This window comes from Scyliorhinus canicula, chromosome 3 (assembly GCF_902713615.1).
Source record: "Scyliorhinus canicula chromosome 3, sScyCan1.1, whole genome shotgun sequence".
Taxonomy (NCBI): domain Eukaryota; kingdom Metazoa; phylum Chordata; class Chondrichthyes; order Carcharhiniformes; family Scyliorhinidae; genus Scyliorhinus; species Scyliorhinus canicula.
In genome coordinates, this window is record NC_052148.1 from 151632979 (window position 1) to 151652548 (window position 19570).

A 19570-nucleotide genomic window follows, 5' to 3' on the forward strand; every position below is an offset into this window, starting at 1 on the left:
ACAACACAGCATATTAACAGCAACGCAAATCAACACAGTATTAAGTTACATAATAGAAACTACAATAAGGAACACCCCCCGCTTACCCCACTCCTCCCCGGGTTGCTGCTGCTATTGACCAAGATACCTATCTTTGAGCCAGGAAGTCCAGAAAAGACTGCCACCGTTTATAGAACCCTTGTATTGATCCTCTCAGGGCAAATTTGACCCTTTCCAATTTTATAAATCCTGCCATGTCACTGATCCAGGTCTCCACACTTGGGGGCCTCGCATCCTTCCACTGCAGCAAGATCCTTCGTCGGGCTACTAGGGACGCAAAGGCCAGGACACCGGCCTCTTTCGCCACCTGCACTCCCGGCTCTACCGCAACTCCAAAAATCGCAAGTCCCCACCCTGGTTTGACCCTGGATCCGACCACCCTCGACACCGTCCCCGCCACCCCCTTCCAGAATTCTTCCAGTGCTGAGCATGCCCAAAACATACGGGCGTGGTTCGCTGGACTCCCCGAACATCTGGTGCACCTGTCCTCACCCCCAAAGAACCTACTCATCCTAGTCCCAGACATGTGGGCCCGGTGCAGCACCTTAAATTGGATGAGACTAAGCCTCGCACATGAGGAGGAAGAGTTGACTCTCTCCAAGGCATCCGCCCAAGTCCTGTCCTCTATCTGCTCCCCGAGTTCCTCCTCCCATTTAGCCTTCAGCTCCTCCACTGACGACTCCTCCACCTCCTGTATTACCTTATAGATGTCAGACACCTTCCCCTCTCTGACCCACACCCCCGAAAGCACTCTGTCCATCGTCCCTACAGTCAATACTCTTGAGCGTTCTACCATTCACTGTATATTCTCTACCTGCATTAGACCTTTCCAAAATGCATTACCTCACATTTGTCTGGATTAAACTCCATCTGCCACCTCTCCACCCAAGTCTCCAAACGATCTAAATCCTGTTGTATCCTCTGACAGTCCTCATCGCTCTCCGCAATTCCACCAACCTTTGTGTTGTCTGCAAACTTACTAATCAGACCAGTTACATTTTCCTCCAAGTCATTTCTATATACTACGAACAGCAAAGGTCCCAGCACTGATCCCTGCGGAACACCACTAGTCATACCCCTCCAATCAGAAAAGCACCCTTCCATTGCTACTCTCTGCCTTCTATGACCTAGCCTGTTCTGTATCCATCTTGCCAGCCCATCCCTGATCCCATGTGACTTCACCTTTTGTACCAGTCTGCCATTTGTCAAAGGCCTTACTGAAGTCCATACAGACAACATCCACTGCCCTACCTGCATCAATCATCTTTGTGATCTCCTCGAAAAACTCTATCAAGTTAGTGAGACATGACCTCCCCGTCACAAAACCGCGCTGCGTCTCGCTAATGCGTCCATTTGCTTCCAAATGGGAGTAGATCCTGCCTCGAAGAATTCTCTCCAGTAATTTCCATACCACTGACGTAAGGCTCACTGGCCTGTCATTCCCTGGATTATCCTTGCTAGCCTTCTTAAACAAAGGAACAACATTGGCTACTCTGCCGTCCTCCGGGACATCACCTGAAGACAGTGAGGATCCAAAGATTTCTGTCAAGGCCTCAGCAATTTCCTCTCTAGACTCCTTCAGTATTCTGGGGTAGATCCCATCAGGCCCTGGGGACTTATCCAACTTAATATTTTTCAAGATGCCCAACACCTCATCTTTTTGGATCTCAATGTGACCCAGGCTACCTACACACCCGTCTTCAGACTCAACATCCACTAATTCCTTCTCTTTGGTTAATACTGATGCAAAGTATTCATTTAGTACCTTGCCCATTTCCTCTTGCTCCATAGATATAATTCCCTCGCCTGTCCTTCAGTGGGCCAACCCTTTCCCTGGCTACCATCTTGCTTTTTATGTACATGTAAAAAGCCTAGGGATTTTCCTTAACACTATTTGCCAATGACTTTTTGTGACCCCGTTTAGCCCTCCTGACTCCTTGCTTAAGTTCCTTCCTACTTTCCTTGTATTCCACAAAGGCTTCGTCTGTTCCCAGCCTTCTCGCCCTAACAAATGCCTCCTTTTTCTTTTTGACAATATCTCTCATTATCCAAGGTTCCCAATTTGCCGTATTTATCCTTCTTCCGCACAGGAACATGCCGGTCCTGAATTTCTTTCAACTGACATTTGAAAGCCTCCACACGTCAGATGTTGATTTACCCTCAAACAACCTAATATTGTTATAATTAGCCTTCCCCCAATTTAGCACATTCACCCAAGGACCACTCTTATCCTTATCCAACAGCACTTTAAAACTTACTGAATTATGGTCACTGTTCCCGAAATGCTTCCCTACTGAAACCTCTACCACCTGGCCGGGCTCATTCCCCAATACCAGGTCCAGTATAGCCCTTCCCTAGTTGGATTATCTACATATTGTTTTAAGAAGCCCTCCTGGTGTTCCTTACAAACTCTGCCCCGTCCAAGCCCCTAGCACTAAGTGAGTCCCAGTCAATATTGGGGACGTTAAAAGTCTCCCATCACTACAACCCTGTTGCTTTTACTCCTTTCCAAAATCTGTCTACCTATCTGCTCCTCAATCTCCCACTGGCTGTTGGTGGCCTGTAGTAAACCCCCAAAATTGTGACTGCACCTTTCTTATTCCTGATCTCCATCCATATAGCCTCGGTGCCCTCTGAGGTGTCCTCCCGTAGTACAGCTGTGATATTCTCCCTAACCAGTAGTGCAACTTCTCCACCCCTTTTACATCCTCCTCTATCCCGCCTGAACCATCTAAATCCAATTTCGTTGCCAATCCTGTCCTTCCCTCAATCAGGTCTCTGTAATGGCAACAGCATCATAGTTCCAAGTACTAATCCAAGCTCTGAGTTCAGCTGCCTGACCTGTTATACTACTTGCAATAAAACATATGCACTTCAGGCCACCTGTCCTGTTGTTTCCAGCAACATCTCCTTGTCTGCTCTTCCCCAGAGCCATACTGGCCCTATTTCCTAGTGACACTAGCAAACCTCGCGGCCAGGATATTTATGCCTCTCCAGTTTCGATGCAACCCGTCCTCCTTTTACAGGTCACACCTGCCCCGGAAGAGCTCCCAGTGATCCAGATAACGGAAACCCTCCCTCCTACACCAGCTGTTTAGCCACGTGTTTAGCTGCTCTGTCTTCCTATTTCTAGCCTCACTGGCACGTGGCACAGGGAGTAATCCCGAGATTACAACCCTTGAGGTCCTGTTTTTAACTTTCTGCCTAGCTCCCTGAACTCCTGCTGCAGGACCTCGTGTCCCTTCCTGCCTATGTCGTTAGTACCAATATGTACAATGACCTCTGCCTGTTTGCCCTCCCCCTTCAGGATGCCCGCTACCCGTTCGGAGACATCCTGGACCTTGGCAACAGGGAGGCCTCCACCTGGCCTCCACATTAGCTGATATTGTAAATGTTTCTCCCTCTTCAAATGTTGTCCCTCTCTCCTTTAAATCTGTTGTCATCACCCCTTAACCCCCACCATCGTTGCGCCCTACCTACCGCCCACCTCCAAACCTCACTTTCATCTCCAAAGCCTTTTAATGTGTTGATTCCACCAAATCCATTACCATCTTTCCTGGAATCAATTTTGAAGCCCTCCAATCAGGTTTCACCAGAGTATCGAAACTGTTCTGATCAAAGTCACAAATAACATCCTACATGACTACGATAAAGATAAACTTTTCTTTGTCATCTTCCTTGACCTGTCTGCAGCTTTTGACACAATTGACCACAGAATCCACCTCCATTATCTCTATACAGTTGTCTAGCTGAGTAGGTGTGTCTGAAGCAAGTTTTCACATGAATAATGATATCCAACTCTACCTCACAATCACCTCTCTAGACTTCTATCTTATTGGTCAATTAACAGATTGTTTATTTGACATCTAGTGATCAAAAATTTCCTCATTAAATATTGGGATGACTGAAGCCATTGTTTTAGGTTCCCACTCCAAACTCAATTCATAGAATGATAGAATCCATACAGTGCAGAAAGAGGCCATTCAACCCATCAAGTATGCACCGGCCCTTGCTCTGATGAGAGCACCCTACCTATCCCCCCACTCCAATCCCTGTAACCCCACCTAACCTTGGGGCAATATTAGCATGGCCAATCCACCTAACCTGAACATCTTTGGACTGGCGACCAACTCAATCTCTCTCTGTCGGCAGCCGGAGATTAAACCCAGTCTGTTCACAACCTTGGTGTTAAATTTGATCCTGAGATGAGCTTCTGACCTCCTATTCATGCCATCTCTAAGACCATCTATTTCCATTTCCATAACATCACTCGACTTTGCCTGTCTCAGCTCGTCTGCTGCTGAAACTGTCATTCGTGCCTTTGTTATCCCCAGACACAACTATTACGATACATTCCTGTCTGGCTTCCCATAGTCTACCCTCTGAAAACTTGATGTTGTCCAAAACTCTGCTGCCCATGTCTAGCTCCTAGCAAAACCTGTTTCCCTAGCACCTGTGTGCTGCTGACTTACATTCACTTCCAGTCAAGCAATGCCTTGATTTTATAATTCTTATAATTGTTTTCAAATGTCCCCATTCCTTACCCCGCCCTATCTCCTGTGGCTCCACAAACCTCCAAGAGATATCTGCGCTCCGCTCCCATAATTCTGGCCTCTCTTGCATCCCCGGTGTTAATTGTTCCACTTGGTGAGGTAAAATGACTGCCCGTGACATCTAGACTGCATTTGACCTAGAAAGGCATCCAGAAGCCTGAGGGAAACTGGAGTAAATGAGAATCCAGGGGAAACTGATCTACTGGTTGGAGTCATATCTGGCAAAAAGGAAGATGGTTGTTGTAGTTAGAGGTCAGTCACATCTCGGCTCCAGGATATCACTGCAGGAATTCCTCGGGATAGTATCGTAGACCCAACCATCGTCAGTTGTTTCATCAATGAACTTCCTGCCATCATAAGATCAGAAGTGGGGATGCGTGGTATGGTGGCACAGTGGTTAGTACTGCTGCTTCACTACACCAGGGACCCAGGCTGATTCTGACCTCGGGTGACTCTGTGAGGAGTTTGCACTTTCTCCCCGTCTGCTCCGTTTCCTCCGGTGCTCCAGTTTCCTTCAACAGTCAAAATATATGCAGATTAGGTGGTGTGGCCATGCTAAATTGCTCCTTAGTATCTAAAATGTTAGGTGGGGTTACTGGGTTATGGGGATAGGATGGAGACGTGGGCTTAAGTAGGGTGCTCTTTCCGAGGGCCAGTGCAGACTCGATGGGCCGAATGGCCTCCATCTGCCCTGTAAATTCTATTCTATGGTCACTGATAATTGCACAGTTTTCAGCATCATCTGCAATTCCACAGTTACTGAAACAGTCCCATATCCCAAATACAACAAAGCCTCGACAGTATCCAGGCTTGTGCTGACAAGTAGCAAATAATTTTGTGCCACAAAAGTGCCAGGCAATGACCATCTCCAGATAGAGAGAATGTAACCATTGCCCTTTGATATTCAATGGCATTGCTGTTGGTCGTTCTGGGTGAGTGTGCTTTACACTCACTTTGGCTCTGTTTCATGTTCTAAGCTCTGGAGTCGCCAGGTGCCGTAAAGACACCGCTACAGGTTTCAAGGTCAAGTTCAAAGCAATAAAGCTGTACACCAATTAGTAAGTCCAAAACAATTAGAGTTTATTATAACACAATTATAATAACACTCATGCACACGCTAAAGATTAAACTTACTTCTACCACTAAACAACTAATACTTAGCTAAGAAGGAACTGCGAGGTCAGGGAACAAGGCCTTTGTTCTGTTCTGGTCTGCAGGCTTCGAATCGCTATCAGTTGGCAAGGGTGTCAGCAATGCCGGTTTCAGGTAGCGGTCGTTGTTTAGGCACTTAAGTTTTGGTGGCTGCTGCTCAACGGCTGATGTAGAAGACAGGAGTCTGGAGGCTGGAGCCGGAGGCCGGAGACAGGAGACTGAACCATGTGTGGGACCTTTCTTTTATAGGTCCCAGGAGGTCCGCGCCCCTTTGGGCGGACTCCCTTACCTGCTTGGGATCGATTGGGCCTTTTCCCAAACGAAATGTTTTGAACCCCCCAATCCTAGGGCCGTTCCTTGATTGCTGGGGCGGTTCTTAGGACTTATTGTCCTGGGCTTCTCTGGCGCCACTGGGTCTGGCCTCCTATAGAATGTATCGATTGATATTTAATTTGTGTCCATTGTATCTGGGATTGCCCGGTATCACCTCATTAGTATGCTAACGGCTTCTCATTCACAGCGATGCCTGGTCTCTGCAGCCGTCAGAAACCGGTTTCTGCAGTTGTCCCAATACTTAATTGCTCTGCAAGCTGTTTGCTCTTTAACATGTCCGTTTTCCCTGCACTCTTTGCAGTCTTCCATTTTGTGTTCATTAGTGGCCATCTCAGGTGGCTACACTCCCTCCTTGTGATCCTCACGAGAAATCGTGAAGGATCACCTAAGTACGGTTCCTTTGTGTTCCCTGACCTCAGCGAGTTCCAGGGCGCCTATTCTGTCTTCAACTATGGCAAAAACTTTTAGCTAACATTTTCTAATTGGCGCTATGTCAAAGGGGACATGCATTAGCAATTCGAATCGGGAACCTCTAACTATCGTAATAAACTACTCTCGTCTCACGTTTAATCATCCTATGACATTCTAAAGCCTTACATCCTATAAAATTCTAAAGTCTTACTCATTCATACCACAGTATCTTTACATCTCGCTTTCTGACTCGGCAGTCGAGTACAGAACATTATAATACATCCATAATCATTTTTATTTACAGATCGCATTAAATTAAATCTTTCATTATACATCAAGGGGTTGGGGGGTTTGGTGGAATCCGAAAGTAGGGGATTGAACTCTGTAAATGGTTGAGGGGCAAGAGCGGGAGGCTCTCCTTTTCCATTTTCTCATCCTGAGGGTCTGCACTATGATGCAGAGAACTGAAATCACCAAAAATGATTCAATGATATATGAAAGCGAGTACCAGGTCATGAATTTTGTGCACCAGGTCTGAACCTCGCTGTTCATCACTGGGCTTTGAGAAGTCGGTGTGTGGGAAACATTAACGGCGGGGGTCATGGGGGAAATATGGTTTGCGTCCGCGCGCAAAAATACAACAACAGTAACTAAAAATATGTAGGCTTCCATCGTGGTCTTCTTTCTTCTCTTCCTTCTGTATGGCTGATCTTGCTGTGATCCCTCCTCCGACTGTTCGAAAGCTATGGGATCAAGCACAGTATCTGTCAATACATAGTTTAATATCTGTAATGTTAGTGTATCTGTCCTCTCATTCCAATTGTCCCTTAAATGAATGGCCAAGTCACACCCTGTGACTCCCCTCATTTTTTTTTTCAAAAGCGAATTTAGGACCAGACATACACCTAACACCTTTTCCACTGCGAGCCGTCTCGCAGGCTTTGCGATTTACCATCCGAATGTTCCTGGATGTAAATAGCATATGGGATGGCTGCCGAAGGGCTAACTTAAAGAAAAATGAAACCAAAGTTTGGAACGAAAAGGTCGAATGAGTTGCGTATGGGCCGCTACGGGTAAGATTTGAATGGGATCCCTGGGTAGGGCGTGCTGTGCTGTACCCGAGCTTAGCGGACCAAAAGGGGGTTCTCAGACAGGGCGGGTCCTCGATGCCGTTTCTCCACTGCCTGAATATCTGCTGCAGCCTGAGCTTCCTCTGGGGTCTTCACTTTAACTTTGCCCTGGACAGATTGTTCCCAAGCGCGGGACAATCTTTTCAGAACCCATTTCTCATTATGGGCCTCTTCTGAGGGGTCATAACTACTACAAACATTCTGTCCCACAACTGTGGCATGGGAGATTTTGGTGCAGGTCCATTTAACCATATTGTCTCGGTTTAAATGTGCGCGGTCTAATTCGCCAAAAACGGCAGTGAAATAGATCCACAGCCTTCCTGCGAATGCTGTGGGATGCTCTGTCCTCTTTTGCCTACATTTATTTAGGCCTTCGACTGGGTCTCCTCTATTGTACCCTATCGCGTCTAAAATGGATGTATGCATCTCCTCTAGTGTGCCTCCTCCAATGTTCTGTGGGTCGGGGAGGGCTGCAACTACCGATGGGTCTAGACTCAAAACTGTGAGCTTCACTTGCTCTCTTTCATCCAGGCCGTACATGGTAGCCTGCTGTTTCACTTTCGTGAAAAATTGGTGGGGGTTAGCGGTGGGGAGAAACGGGGTGATTTTCTCACACGCGTCCCTGAGTTGTGTTACAGTTAAGGGGGTGGTGTAGGTGATGTCGGGTGCGCCGTCTGTGGTTGCCTTTCTTTGGGTGGTGACTGGGTTCATAGGTGCGGGTGCTATCTGATCTGTGGGGGGTTGGGGTGCTTTCCTCTTCTGTTGCGCTGCTGGCGCACATGTTCCCTGAACATAGCGCTGTGCTGTCTCGCTCAATTCTTGCCAATCTGGGGCATTTTCCTCATCTAACTGTGTTCCAAAGGTGCTTTGGAACCCATTCTGTACTGAAAGCAACGATTGCAGCTCTGCAATCTGCTTCCTACACTTTGCGTGGTCCACTGTGCTCTGTCTTTGCTCAGTGGTGGCAGTATGGAGTGCTCTTAAAGCTGCCTTTAGGTCAGAGCATTGCCTCTGCAATGCCTCTACCTGCTTTTCTGACTCTTCTCGTATCAGGACTGCACGCTGCACATCTTGATAGGCTTTTTCGTATTGGTCTGGGAACTGCTCAGATGGGCTAGACACGACTGATGTGCCTTCTTGGCATCATCCACTTCTCTACCCTTCTCTGCCAGCTTCCCTCTTAGCTCGAGGTTTTCCCTTTCGATGTCCCTGACATCCACTTTACTCATTCTATTCCTCTCCTCTAACTCTGCTCGGAGCGTCCGAACGACCTCCTCTGTGCCTCGCAATTGTGCCAAACAGGACACAATTACCATCGGCTTGCGTGCTTTACTTAGATTCTTTTTATGAATTTGAGAGAGGTTTTCCCACCAAGTATGTCCTATACTCCCGGGACCTGTCGTCTCATTCACACAAAACTCACTCCAAAGGGGCCATCCTTTCCCTTTGAGATATTTCCGGAGTTCCAGCTCCCATACGGGACACTGGCCTACTCTACTACTGTTGGTCGCTGCGACCACGAACTGTTCTGGATTCATGAGGCGTTCCATTGCCGCATGGCCATTTCCTCTTTCTGTCTTTAATTTGGAACAGGGGATGATCAGGTAATGTTTTAAAATACGGGTATGGCTTTTGCTATGTTACGATTATAAAACTCCCGACAGATTGTTGCAACAAAAATCTCTCAGGTTAACCTTACAACCCTGTTACTTACGCATGCAAAAACACACTTCCGAATTATCGTTATTGATTTGAACTCCTTGAACACCTGTGGTATTTCCTTTTTCCCAATTAGATTTCCAATTCAAATTTCTGGGTGTTCTCGGAGTGGGGGGGCCACTTCTAATCGAGTCCCGTCTGGATGTCGCCACTAAATGTTGGTAATTCTGGGTGAGTGTGCTTAACACTCGCTTTGGCTCTGTTTCACGTTCTAAGCTCTGGAGTCGCCAGGTGCCGTTAAGACACCGCTACAGGTTTCAAGATCAAGTTCAAAGCAATAAAGCTGTACACCAATTAGTAAGTCCAAAACAATTAGAGTTTATTATAACACAATTATAATAACACTCATGCACACGCTAAAGATTAAACTTACTTCTACCACTAAACAACTAATACTTAGCTAAGAAGGAACTGCGAGGTCAGGGAACAAGGCCTTTGTTCTGTTCTGGTCTGCAGGCTTCGAATCAGTTGGCAAGGGTGTCAGCAATGCCGGTTTCAGGTAGCGGTCGTTGTTTAGTCACTTATGTTTTGGTGGCTGCTGCTCAACGGCTGATGTAGAAGACAGGGGTCTGGAGGTTGGAGCCGGAGATAGGAGACTGAACCATGTGTGGGACCTTTCTTTTATAGGTCCCAGGGGGTCCGCGCCCCTTTGGGCGGACTCCCTTACCTGCTTGGGATCGATTGGGCCTTTTCCCAAACGAAATGTTTTGAACCCCCCAATCCTAGGGCCGTTCCTTGATTGCTGGGGCGGTTCTTAGGACTTATTGTCCTGGGCGTCTCTGGCACCACTGGGTCTGGCCTCCTATTGAATGTATCGATTGATACTTAATTTGTGTCCATTGTATCTGGGACTTGCCCAGTATCACCTCATTAGTATGCTAACGGCTTCTCATTCACAGCGCTGCCTGGTCTCTGCAGCCGTCAGAAACCGGTTTCTGCAGTTGTCCCAATACTTAATTGCTCTGCAAGCTGTTTGCTCTTTAACATGTCTGTTTTCCCTGCACTCTTTGCAGTCTTCCATATTGTGTTCGTTAGTGGCCATCTCAGGTGGCTACATTGCTAAACCTGCATCCCCCACAATCAACATTCTGAACAGGACTAGCCATATAAATAATGTGGCTACGAGAGCAGGTTAGAGACTAGGAATTCTGTAGCAAGTAACAGACTTCCTGACTTCCCAAAGTCTGTTCACCATCCACAAGGCACAAGCCAGGAGTGTGATTGAATACTCTCCACTTACCTGGATGAGTTTAGCTCCACCAACACTCAAGAAACTCAATACCATCAAGGGCGAAGCATGCCACTTAATTAGCACCTCATCCACAATCATTCATTCACTGCACCACTGATGCACAGTGGTAGCAGTGTGTACTATTTACAAGATGCACTACAGGAACTCATCAAGACTCCATAGGCCGCACCTCCAAACTCATGACCACTATCATCTCGAAGGACAAAGGGAGCCAATACATGGGAACACCATTGCCTGCAAGTTCTCCTCCAAGTTACCCACCATCCTGACTTGGAAATATATTGCTATTCCTTGGGTCAAAATCCTGGAACTCTCCCTGACAACACTGTGGATGCACCTACACCACAGAGACTGCAGCAGTTCAAGAAGGCAGCTTGCCACCATCTTCTCACGAGCTTTCAGGGACGGACAATAACTGCCGATCTAGCCAGCATTGCCCATATCACATACGTGGATTTTAAAGAAACACTTGGCCTTCAGTTGCCTAGACCCAAGCTCCGAAATATCCTCCCTACATGTCTCCGCCTTTCTATCTTTAAGGTACTTCTTAAAACCTATCTCTTTGACCAAGCTTTTAATTATCCAACCTAATGTTTCTCTTGTAATTTGAATATTTGTAAATTGAATAATTTTTGTTTTTAGTAGATGCTAAATTATTAAATTGACATCCATAGATTTTTGCTGGACAAGCTTCTAAAAGAATGTAGAGGCAAGGAAGGTGGATTGAGTTTCGCATTGATCTCATTGAATGATTTCACAGGCATGATCACTTGAATGGCCTATTCCTGTTGTATTTTTACTTACATTAGTATTAAGAAATGCAACCGGACACCCTAACTTATCAGCCTAGTTCCAATTTTAAAGTTATGCTCCCTTGTTCTGGAATCTTCATCAAAGAAAATAGGATACATAGAGGAGAGCTGTCAAATAATTTAATCATTCCTAAACCCTTCAATTAGATGAGATAGCAAGTACTAAGTGCATAAACATTTCTCATTGGACCAGGACCTGTTTTTGGTTTGTGAATATAGAAATAATGTGAGATAATTTGTAAAAATAATGTATGAATGAGGAGAAAATAGTGTATTTAAGGTTTTTGAAAGAATATCCGGTCTATTTTGATAAATGGATCGAAGCCAAATGGTGATGTATGGAACAAGACACAGATTATTTTCTTGGTGGTAGATTTAGTCACAGGATGGAGCAGAACAGATCTCTGCCTCTTAACTGCAAAGTGTGGCCCAGCAGGCTCTATTTAATCCTTAATGAAACAATGCTCATCAACTGAGCACCTTGAATTACATTAGCAACAAGACACCAACATATGCAATGATCTAGTCAATTTACTGCCAGATAGTCAACATTTATTGTAAAAACCATGAATGGTTCAGGTCTGGAATGCACTGTCTGGCAGAGTGGTTCAATCAAGGCTTAAAGAGGGCATTAGATGATTATTTAAATAGAAACATTGTGGAAGGGTAAGGGGAAAAGGCAGGCAAATGACAATGAGTCAGAATGTCAGTTGGAAAGCCTATGTAGACATGATGGGCCAAATGGCCTGCTTCTGTGCCATAGCAATTCTGTAATTCCTTGAATGCCCAATGAGTCTCTTCCTGGAGCTTAACTCTGTGAGAATGTGGTGTATTTAGAAATACAAGTGCTTGTGAGCTCAGGGTTAAAACATAACTGGGTGGATTCTCCGATTTTCAGGCTATGTCCTGACGCCGGCGTGGGAACGGTGACGTTTTACAACCGAACAATCGGTGCAAAATGCTCACTGATCCTCCGATTGGTGGGTGACTAGCAGGCAGCTTAGAGCACCCAGCTCTAGCTGCTGATACGGCCGGAGAATTGCTGGGTCTGTGGTCGCGAATGCGCACGGTGGCGGCCTGCAATGGTGGAGGCCTGCAAAATAGTGCCCTCCCTTTGGCCAGGCCCGCGACCCGCGGACCACCCCCCGCAGTGTCCCCCACCCTTACCAAAGTCCCACCTTCCCGCGGATTGGCTCTCCCCCGACTGCGGCAGCGCTGGACTGAGTCCACAGCCGGCATGCCAAGTTTCTGACAGAAAATAGCACACGCGACCAACGCCGTCTGCGAACTCGGCCGGTCGGGAGCAGAGCATCGGGGAGTGGGATTCTGGTAACGTCCTGAGGCTGTCAATACGACTTGCGGCGTCCTCCTAGAGTATGCTGCTTTGGAGTGGGCAGGGCATCGTGAAAGGGACACCGCCCCCCGATTTTTTCGCAAACTTTGGGCGCGATTCTCCGCTGCCCACGCCGGTTGGGGGAATAGCGATAGGGCCTCCCGACATTTTTCACGCCCTTCCGCTATTGTCCCACGCCCGCCCGTTTGTGATGACGTCACCCACGCATGCGCGGGTTGGAGCCGGTCGCGCGTCATCTTGGCGCGTGGCCTTAATGACGGTCGTTAAGGCCGTGACGCCGTGATTCCCGAGGTCCCGCTCCTAGCCCCGATAGGGGGGGAGAATCGGGTCCCGGGAACGGGCGTGAAGGCTGCCGTGAAACATGGCCAGTTTCACGGCAGCCTTTCCGACTCTCCGCATTTGCGGAGAATCTCGCCCGGGGATTCTCAGCCTGATCGCTGAACCCGATTTTGGCGTCAGAGACCAGAGAATCCCGCCCAACATTTTTTATTTTTCTTCACGACCGAGCATGCAATAGAGTTTTAGGGATTCAATCCCTTTGAAGTGCTATAATGTTGGAATAACTGTTCTGTAATTGTAGAGCAAGATTAAAGCATCAGGGTGCAGCCTGACCATGCCTTACAATGTTCACATAAGTCCGATGAAAGATGAATTAGTATGCACAAGAGACCACACAATCAAATAAAATCAATATTTCTTCATTAAAATCAATCAATCTGATCTGTTCATCCAAATGATGTACATGGACTAAATATTGTATTAGTGGTATTCCTAAAATAGATAACTTTGATTGTCCTGAAATACAGGGCAGGGATGATGCAGTTAGTTTGATTAACTGGACTGCTTGCATGTGGATTAGATTGATGCCAACAGCAGGGGTTTGATCCCTGTTCTGGTCGAGGTACACTTGGGGCCTGCCTCCTTTCCCTAAATGTATAGAACATAGAACAGTACAGCACAGAACAGGCCCTTCGGCCCTCGATGTCGTGCCGAGCCATGATCACCCTACTCAAACCCACGTATCCACCCTATACCCCCAACAACCCCCCCCTTAACCTTATTTTTTAGGACACTAAGAGCAATTTATCATGGCCAATCCACCTAACCCGCACATCTTTGGACTGTGGGAGGAAACCGGAGCACCCGGAGGAAACCCACGCACACACGGGGAGGACGTGCAGACTCCGCACAGACAGTGACCCAGCCAGGAATCGAACCTGGGACCCTGGAGCTGTGAAGCATTTATGCTAACCACCATGCTACCGTGCTGCCCCTGTAGTTAATAATTGCCAAGCACCTGCCTTCAGACACAAGATCTGAGAAGTAGTACCACACTACGCGCATACAAGATCAGAATTTTATATCAGGATTTTGAGCTTATAAAGCGGAAGTATTTTATTTATAAATATAAAGTGGATGGGATGAAGACTGCTAGATAACTGGGATTGCATAGAAGGTTAATTATTTTATTTATACTATTCTCCCACTAGTAAATGGAGTATACTACAGCATCCCTTTTAATTGGCAATTAAAACACTTGACATCCATTCCCTTCCATGCCAGTTTTCTGTTCCACTTTATCCAGTGTCCTTATTTTTGGTTGGAAAGTTGAATCATGTGATTTCCTTTACAACAGTGAATATACATTAAGTGAAATCTTAATTTTCAAGTCCAGGTATTTGTAACTTTTTACACGATCTAGCCTTTGACTAAATACACTTGTAGCACTTCTCAAACTATTTATTTTAAACACTATAGAATACTGTTGCAGAAGCATCTGTTCAATTGCCACAATCCTTGTTTGTCAACACTCCTGTGCCATACCAAATGGAAGATGCAGTCTACAAATTACATCTTATTGCCTTCCGGAATGGCAAACTTTTTCCAAGCACGGGGAATTCTACAAATTTGGCAGATGATGGAAAGAGACGGACTGTGGCCTCTCCGGTCATCTACACTAAGATAGGTAGGAATCTGGGAGTGTGCAGTCAAAATACCTAAATGTAATTTCTTCATCTTAGAGTAAATAACAATGTATGATGGTGACAAAGAGAATTGAAAGGCAAGACTAAGAAAATAGTGTAGATCCCTTGCAGTTATTTTATTTGGATTTAAGTTGAAAAATGAGCAGTTATGGTTCTTAAGATGGAAGCAAAGGAGACACAGATACTACTAGAAAAGCTCACTTTCACCTTTCTGAATCTAGTCAATTTAGTTTCTGCCCAAGAAACTTCATAATGTTAGAAATAATATAACTGGCTATAATATGCGAGTGGATGCTTTGAGCAACTCAAAACAGCATTTTAAAAATGGTTTATGTGCTAAAATTATATAATTAAATATATATATTTTTCTGATGAATGAGAAAAAAATTCAATATTTTTGTTTTCATCTTGTCTGCAACTGGTCACTTTGTTTTGTATGGCTCCAGCTACACTGCTCTTCAGTTACTCCTGCTGTTTGTAGGGGTGTGACACTGTGATACATATGTACATGTGTAGTCCCAAATTTTGTTGATTTTACTAGTTAGATCATTGATATTTGTGGAACTCTAAATATGCTTTTGTTACTGTTGACCAAAACTAAAAGGTAATCTAATTTTTGTGCAATACTCTTGTGTATTAGATAGACCATGCAGACTCCTGTTGATTATATGAATTAACGATGATATTTCCAATCATGCGGGAGCATTAAGTAGGGTTGAGATCACAATCAAATGACCGAACAGACTCGAGAGGCCAAATGGCCTACTCAAGCTCTTAATTCTTATGCTCTTGTATAACTTTAGAAAAGCCAACATTGAGAAAAATCAGTGCAGCCTGTGTAAAGGTACATGTTTATCCATTTGTTAATTTGAATTGCTTTCTTATCCTTGTAATATTTCTTTGCCTTTCTTTAAAAGATGGCAACAGCCAATATCCTCTCAGTCAACCTATTACTGTGACATTGCGTCGTATTGCACATGGGGTAGATGCTGTTGCAGCATACTGGGATTTCAACCTCTCGAATGGTTATGGAGGATGGATATCTGATGGCTGCCAGATTGTCATGTCAGATGAGAATGTCACCACAATGCAGTGCTACTCGTTGAATAACTATGCAGTACTGATGGTAAGATATTGATACAACAATTCTGAACTTCAGAAGTAGTTTCTTTTGTTCCTTTTCAACTGGAATTGAACTATCCTACACACTCTTCAACCTCTGTATCCTTGTTTATGAAAGGACTCTTATATAACGCTGACCTCCAGATTGTGGAATTCTATCACCTTTCCTTCCTAATACATGCTACAGGTTACTCTTGTTCAATGTGACCTGATCACTACTACTCAATTTACATATCTACATCGCAGCACTTTTCAAATTTAGTGGTGTCCAATTTGTTGGCGTCAACACTTAATCTCAGAAACGGAGAATCCCGCCACTTGTATTTTTTTGTTTGAATGCATGGACGAACAGACTCACACACTGCTGATGAACTTAAGAAAGGAACAAAACGTGTATGAAATAGGAAAATATTAACTATAATACACTCCTCTTTCACACCAACTATACCTTTATAGAAATTTGTAAGGATCACACATTGCAAAATTTATCTTGTACTCAACGTTCTCGTTAAGTACACCGTCCATGTAAACCAATAGGTAAAATGTGATCAGACACCCCACACTTCGGTATGGTTTGGCAGGCAATGAGCTGATGTGCTTGCCATTACAAGAAACCCTGCATCTTGTGCAATTTGTTGTGATTTGGCATGCAATGGGTTGATTGGCTCATCATTACGAGCATCCCAAGTCTCGCGCAATTTGGCATGGTTTGGCAGGCAATGACAATTGATTGTTCGAGATTCTTGGATCGACCTGTCACTCATGATCCACTATTTGGAGACTACTGGCCTAATTAGTCTTTCAAATAATTTAAACCATGGCCTCGTTAGCGCTCTCAGGTTTGCATAAAATATTCCCTGGCACTTTTCAAAGAAGATTGGGGCTGACCAAGATTTATATCTCAAACAATATTACTGAAACAGATGGTCTGGTCTTTATCACATTGCTATTTGCGGGGTTTTGCTGTATTTCGTAAGCTGCCTAGCAGCTCTACTTTTGAAATGTTGCTATTATCATTCACCTCTTTCTGCTGATGAATGAATGTATTTTCCACCTTTAATCCATGTTTGATTGTGACATTTGTGTGCCCATCAGGATCTGACTGGTGCTGATTTCCTTTTGCAAATTGTTGACCTCTTGCATCCAGTAGTGTATGTTGCTGCAGCAGTATTGCTCATTTGTTTGGCCATAATTATTGCCAGCTACATCTACTACCACAGGTAATGCATTTTATAATTCAATACCATGAGCCAGTTGTGGCATTGGCCCAAAGTAATGTATATCATTATGGGGAGATGATGGTGGAATGGTAATGACACTGGACTACTAATCCAGAAGCGCAAGCTAATGCTTTGGGGGCAGATGTTCAAATCCCACCATAGATTGGATTCAATTCAATGAATAAAATTCTGAAATATAAAGCTAGTTTCCGTATCATCAGTTGTAAAAGCCTATCTAATTTACTAACCTTCTTTGGGAAGAAATCTGCCATCCTTACTTGGTATGGCCTACATATATGTGACTCCAGCAAATCTTTAACTGCCGTCTAAAATGGCCCAGCAGGTCACTCGATTCAAGACAATTGAGGATGAACAACAAATGCTGGCCTTGCCAGTGGCATCAGCATTCATTGAAAGAATAAAGAAAAATAATTACGTCCCAGTTTGTTGGGTGTATTTAGTAGGGCTAATGCTCCGTGATTTTTTTTTCGGTGGTTGGAAGTTCACAGTCAAGCAGGTAGCCGATGAAATCGGAAGTCTTCACCTCAGCCTAGACACCAGGTTGTATTACATGTTTGTCATTTGCTTATCATTTAATGTAATCTGAAGCTATTCCTATTATAACTCTGTTTTTGTTGCAGGACAGACAATCATTTGTTGCAACAATAACCAAGGAATAAAATCTGTTCAGAATTGTATGTTCCCCTGTCTACAGGTGGGAGGAAGCTGTAAAATGCCACGGCTGCCTGTTCATACCTAACTTATGAGGAAAGGTTGAGGGAGCTAGGCCTTTTCTCATTGGAGCGAAGGAGGATGAGAGGCGACTTAATAGAGGTTTATAAGATGACGAGGGGGATAGATAGTGGACATTCAGAGACATTTCCTCGGGTGGATGTAGCTGTTACAAGAGGACATAACTATAAGGTTCGGGGTTGGAGCTACAGGATGGATGTCCGAGGTAGACACTTTAGGAACTTTCAAGCGGTTATTGGATAGACACATGGAGCACACCAGAATGACAGGCTGTGGGATAGCTTGATCTTGGTTTCGGACAAAGCTCGAGACAATATGGAGTGCTGAACGGCCTTTTCTGTGCTGTACTGTTCTAAGTTCTATGTACCCAAATACCCTTTTCTCTCCGAGTTAGATAAGTGGCACGGTAATCCTGAACACTCTGCTTGCCTGCCCTTTTGTCAATTGAGGTCCTTAAGTGGCCAATTAATGACCACTTCCCACTGAGTGATGGGTTGCAAACCTGCAGGTAACACCTCAGGTGATAATGTGTGACAGATGCGTCCTTTATAGGTCCCTGTTTCAATCAGAGCCTCCACCCCTCCCCAAGCTCCAGGCTCACTCTAGTAGTTTACACTCTCTCCCCTCCCCAACATGCACACGCTAACGTTGCATGCAGCTGCAGTAATAAATGCTATTGGGGCCTAATTCGATAGTGGCAATCACTGCTGTTGACCCTGCTGGGACTGAAGAGCTGCCAGCCATCCGATTGACCAACAACTCTTGGAAGTGGAATGTCTTCCTGAGATGGGGCGAAAGTCTCACCTCCAATTAATTATCCCCAACCCGATGTTAAAACGCTGCAAGGCCACGATTCTGGGTGAGTGGATGATGCACCCACCACACCTGCTTACTGGGCGTAAAATCTAACTCTTGATTACAGTGATCAAATTTATAATTCTGTTGCAAATTCAAAACTTTATCATCAATTATGACTAATTATCTGCAAAAATACAAACATAACCCCTTGATCAATGACTTTGCACATAAGTACTTTTCCTTTGTACAAAAGCAAACGTATTGGAATAGAAATCCAACAGTAACCTAAATATATCCCGTACTATATCTTGAACGACAATGTGCATGTGCCATTGGGCAGGATGACTGCACAGTGTCAGACTGAAACTTTTGAAGGCACCAGCTGGTCTGCTAAAGTGGGATGAATAAAGAAAAGAAAAGTTTGAAATGTTATTTAAAGTTATTTGTGATCATTCAGTAACACTTGTTGATTTCTTTTGTTTTGACAGTGCGGTTCGGATCAGCCGAAAGAGCTGGCATATGTTGGTTAATTTCTGCTTTCACGTTTTCCTGACGTGTGCAGTGTTTGTAGGGGGTATCAATCAGACTAGAAATATCAGCGTTTGCCAAGCGGTAAGCAATATTTTTTAGTGTCTTTATTTGCACTCTGTAATGAATACTTTGCAATAGAAATAATACCAGTGAAGGAACGGACACAAAGCAAGAGAATTAATAATGTGCATCTCTGAGGTTATTTGAAAGTGTACATTTACATTCACTTTTTATTTGAAGTAATTGAACCTAATTAAAAATAGTTTGGAATAGTGGAGTCTCATCATTCACAGTCAAGCTGCTCACATAGCCAACTTCCAATATTTGGTGATATAATTTTGTACTCAGTCGAAGAATCAGCACTCCTAAATTCAGCAGTGTACACGTTGCTTATGAATTGAAGTGG

At 44.8% G+C, this 19570-nt stretch overlaps 1 protein-coding gene across 1 annotated transcript in view; it reads left to right on the plus strand.

Moving 5' to 3' along the window:
• Window positions 1-19570, plus strand: part of adgra3 (adhesion G protein-coupled receptor A3) — a 200285-nt gene that overhangs the window by 161654 nt on the left and 19061 nt on the right. The window contains exons 13-16 of the mRNA XM_038791486.1: window positions 14514-14721; window positions 15658-15866; window positions 16958-17082; window positions 19122-19245. Coding sequence (XP_038647414.1) covers window positions 14514-14721; window positions 15658-15866; window positions 16958-17082; window positions 19122-19245 — 666 coding nt within the window. The remainder of the gene's footprint in view (window positions 1-14513; window positions 14722-15657; window positions 15867-16957; window positions 17083-19121; window positions 19246-19570) is intronic.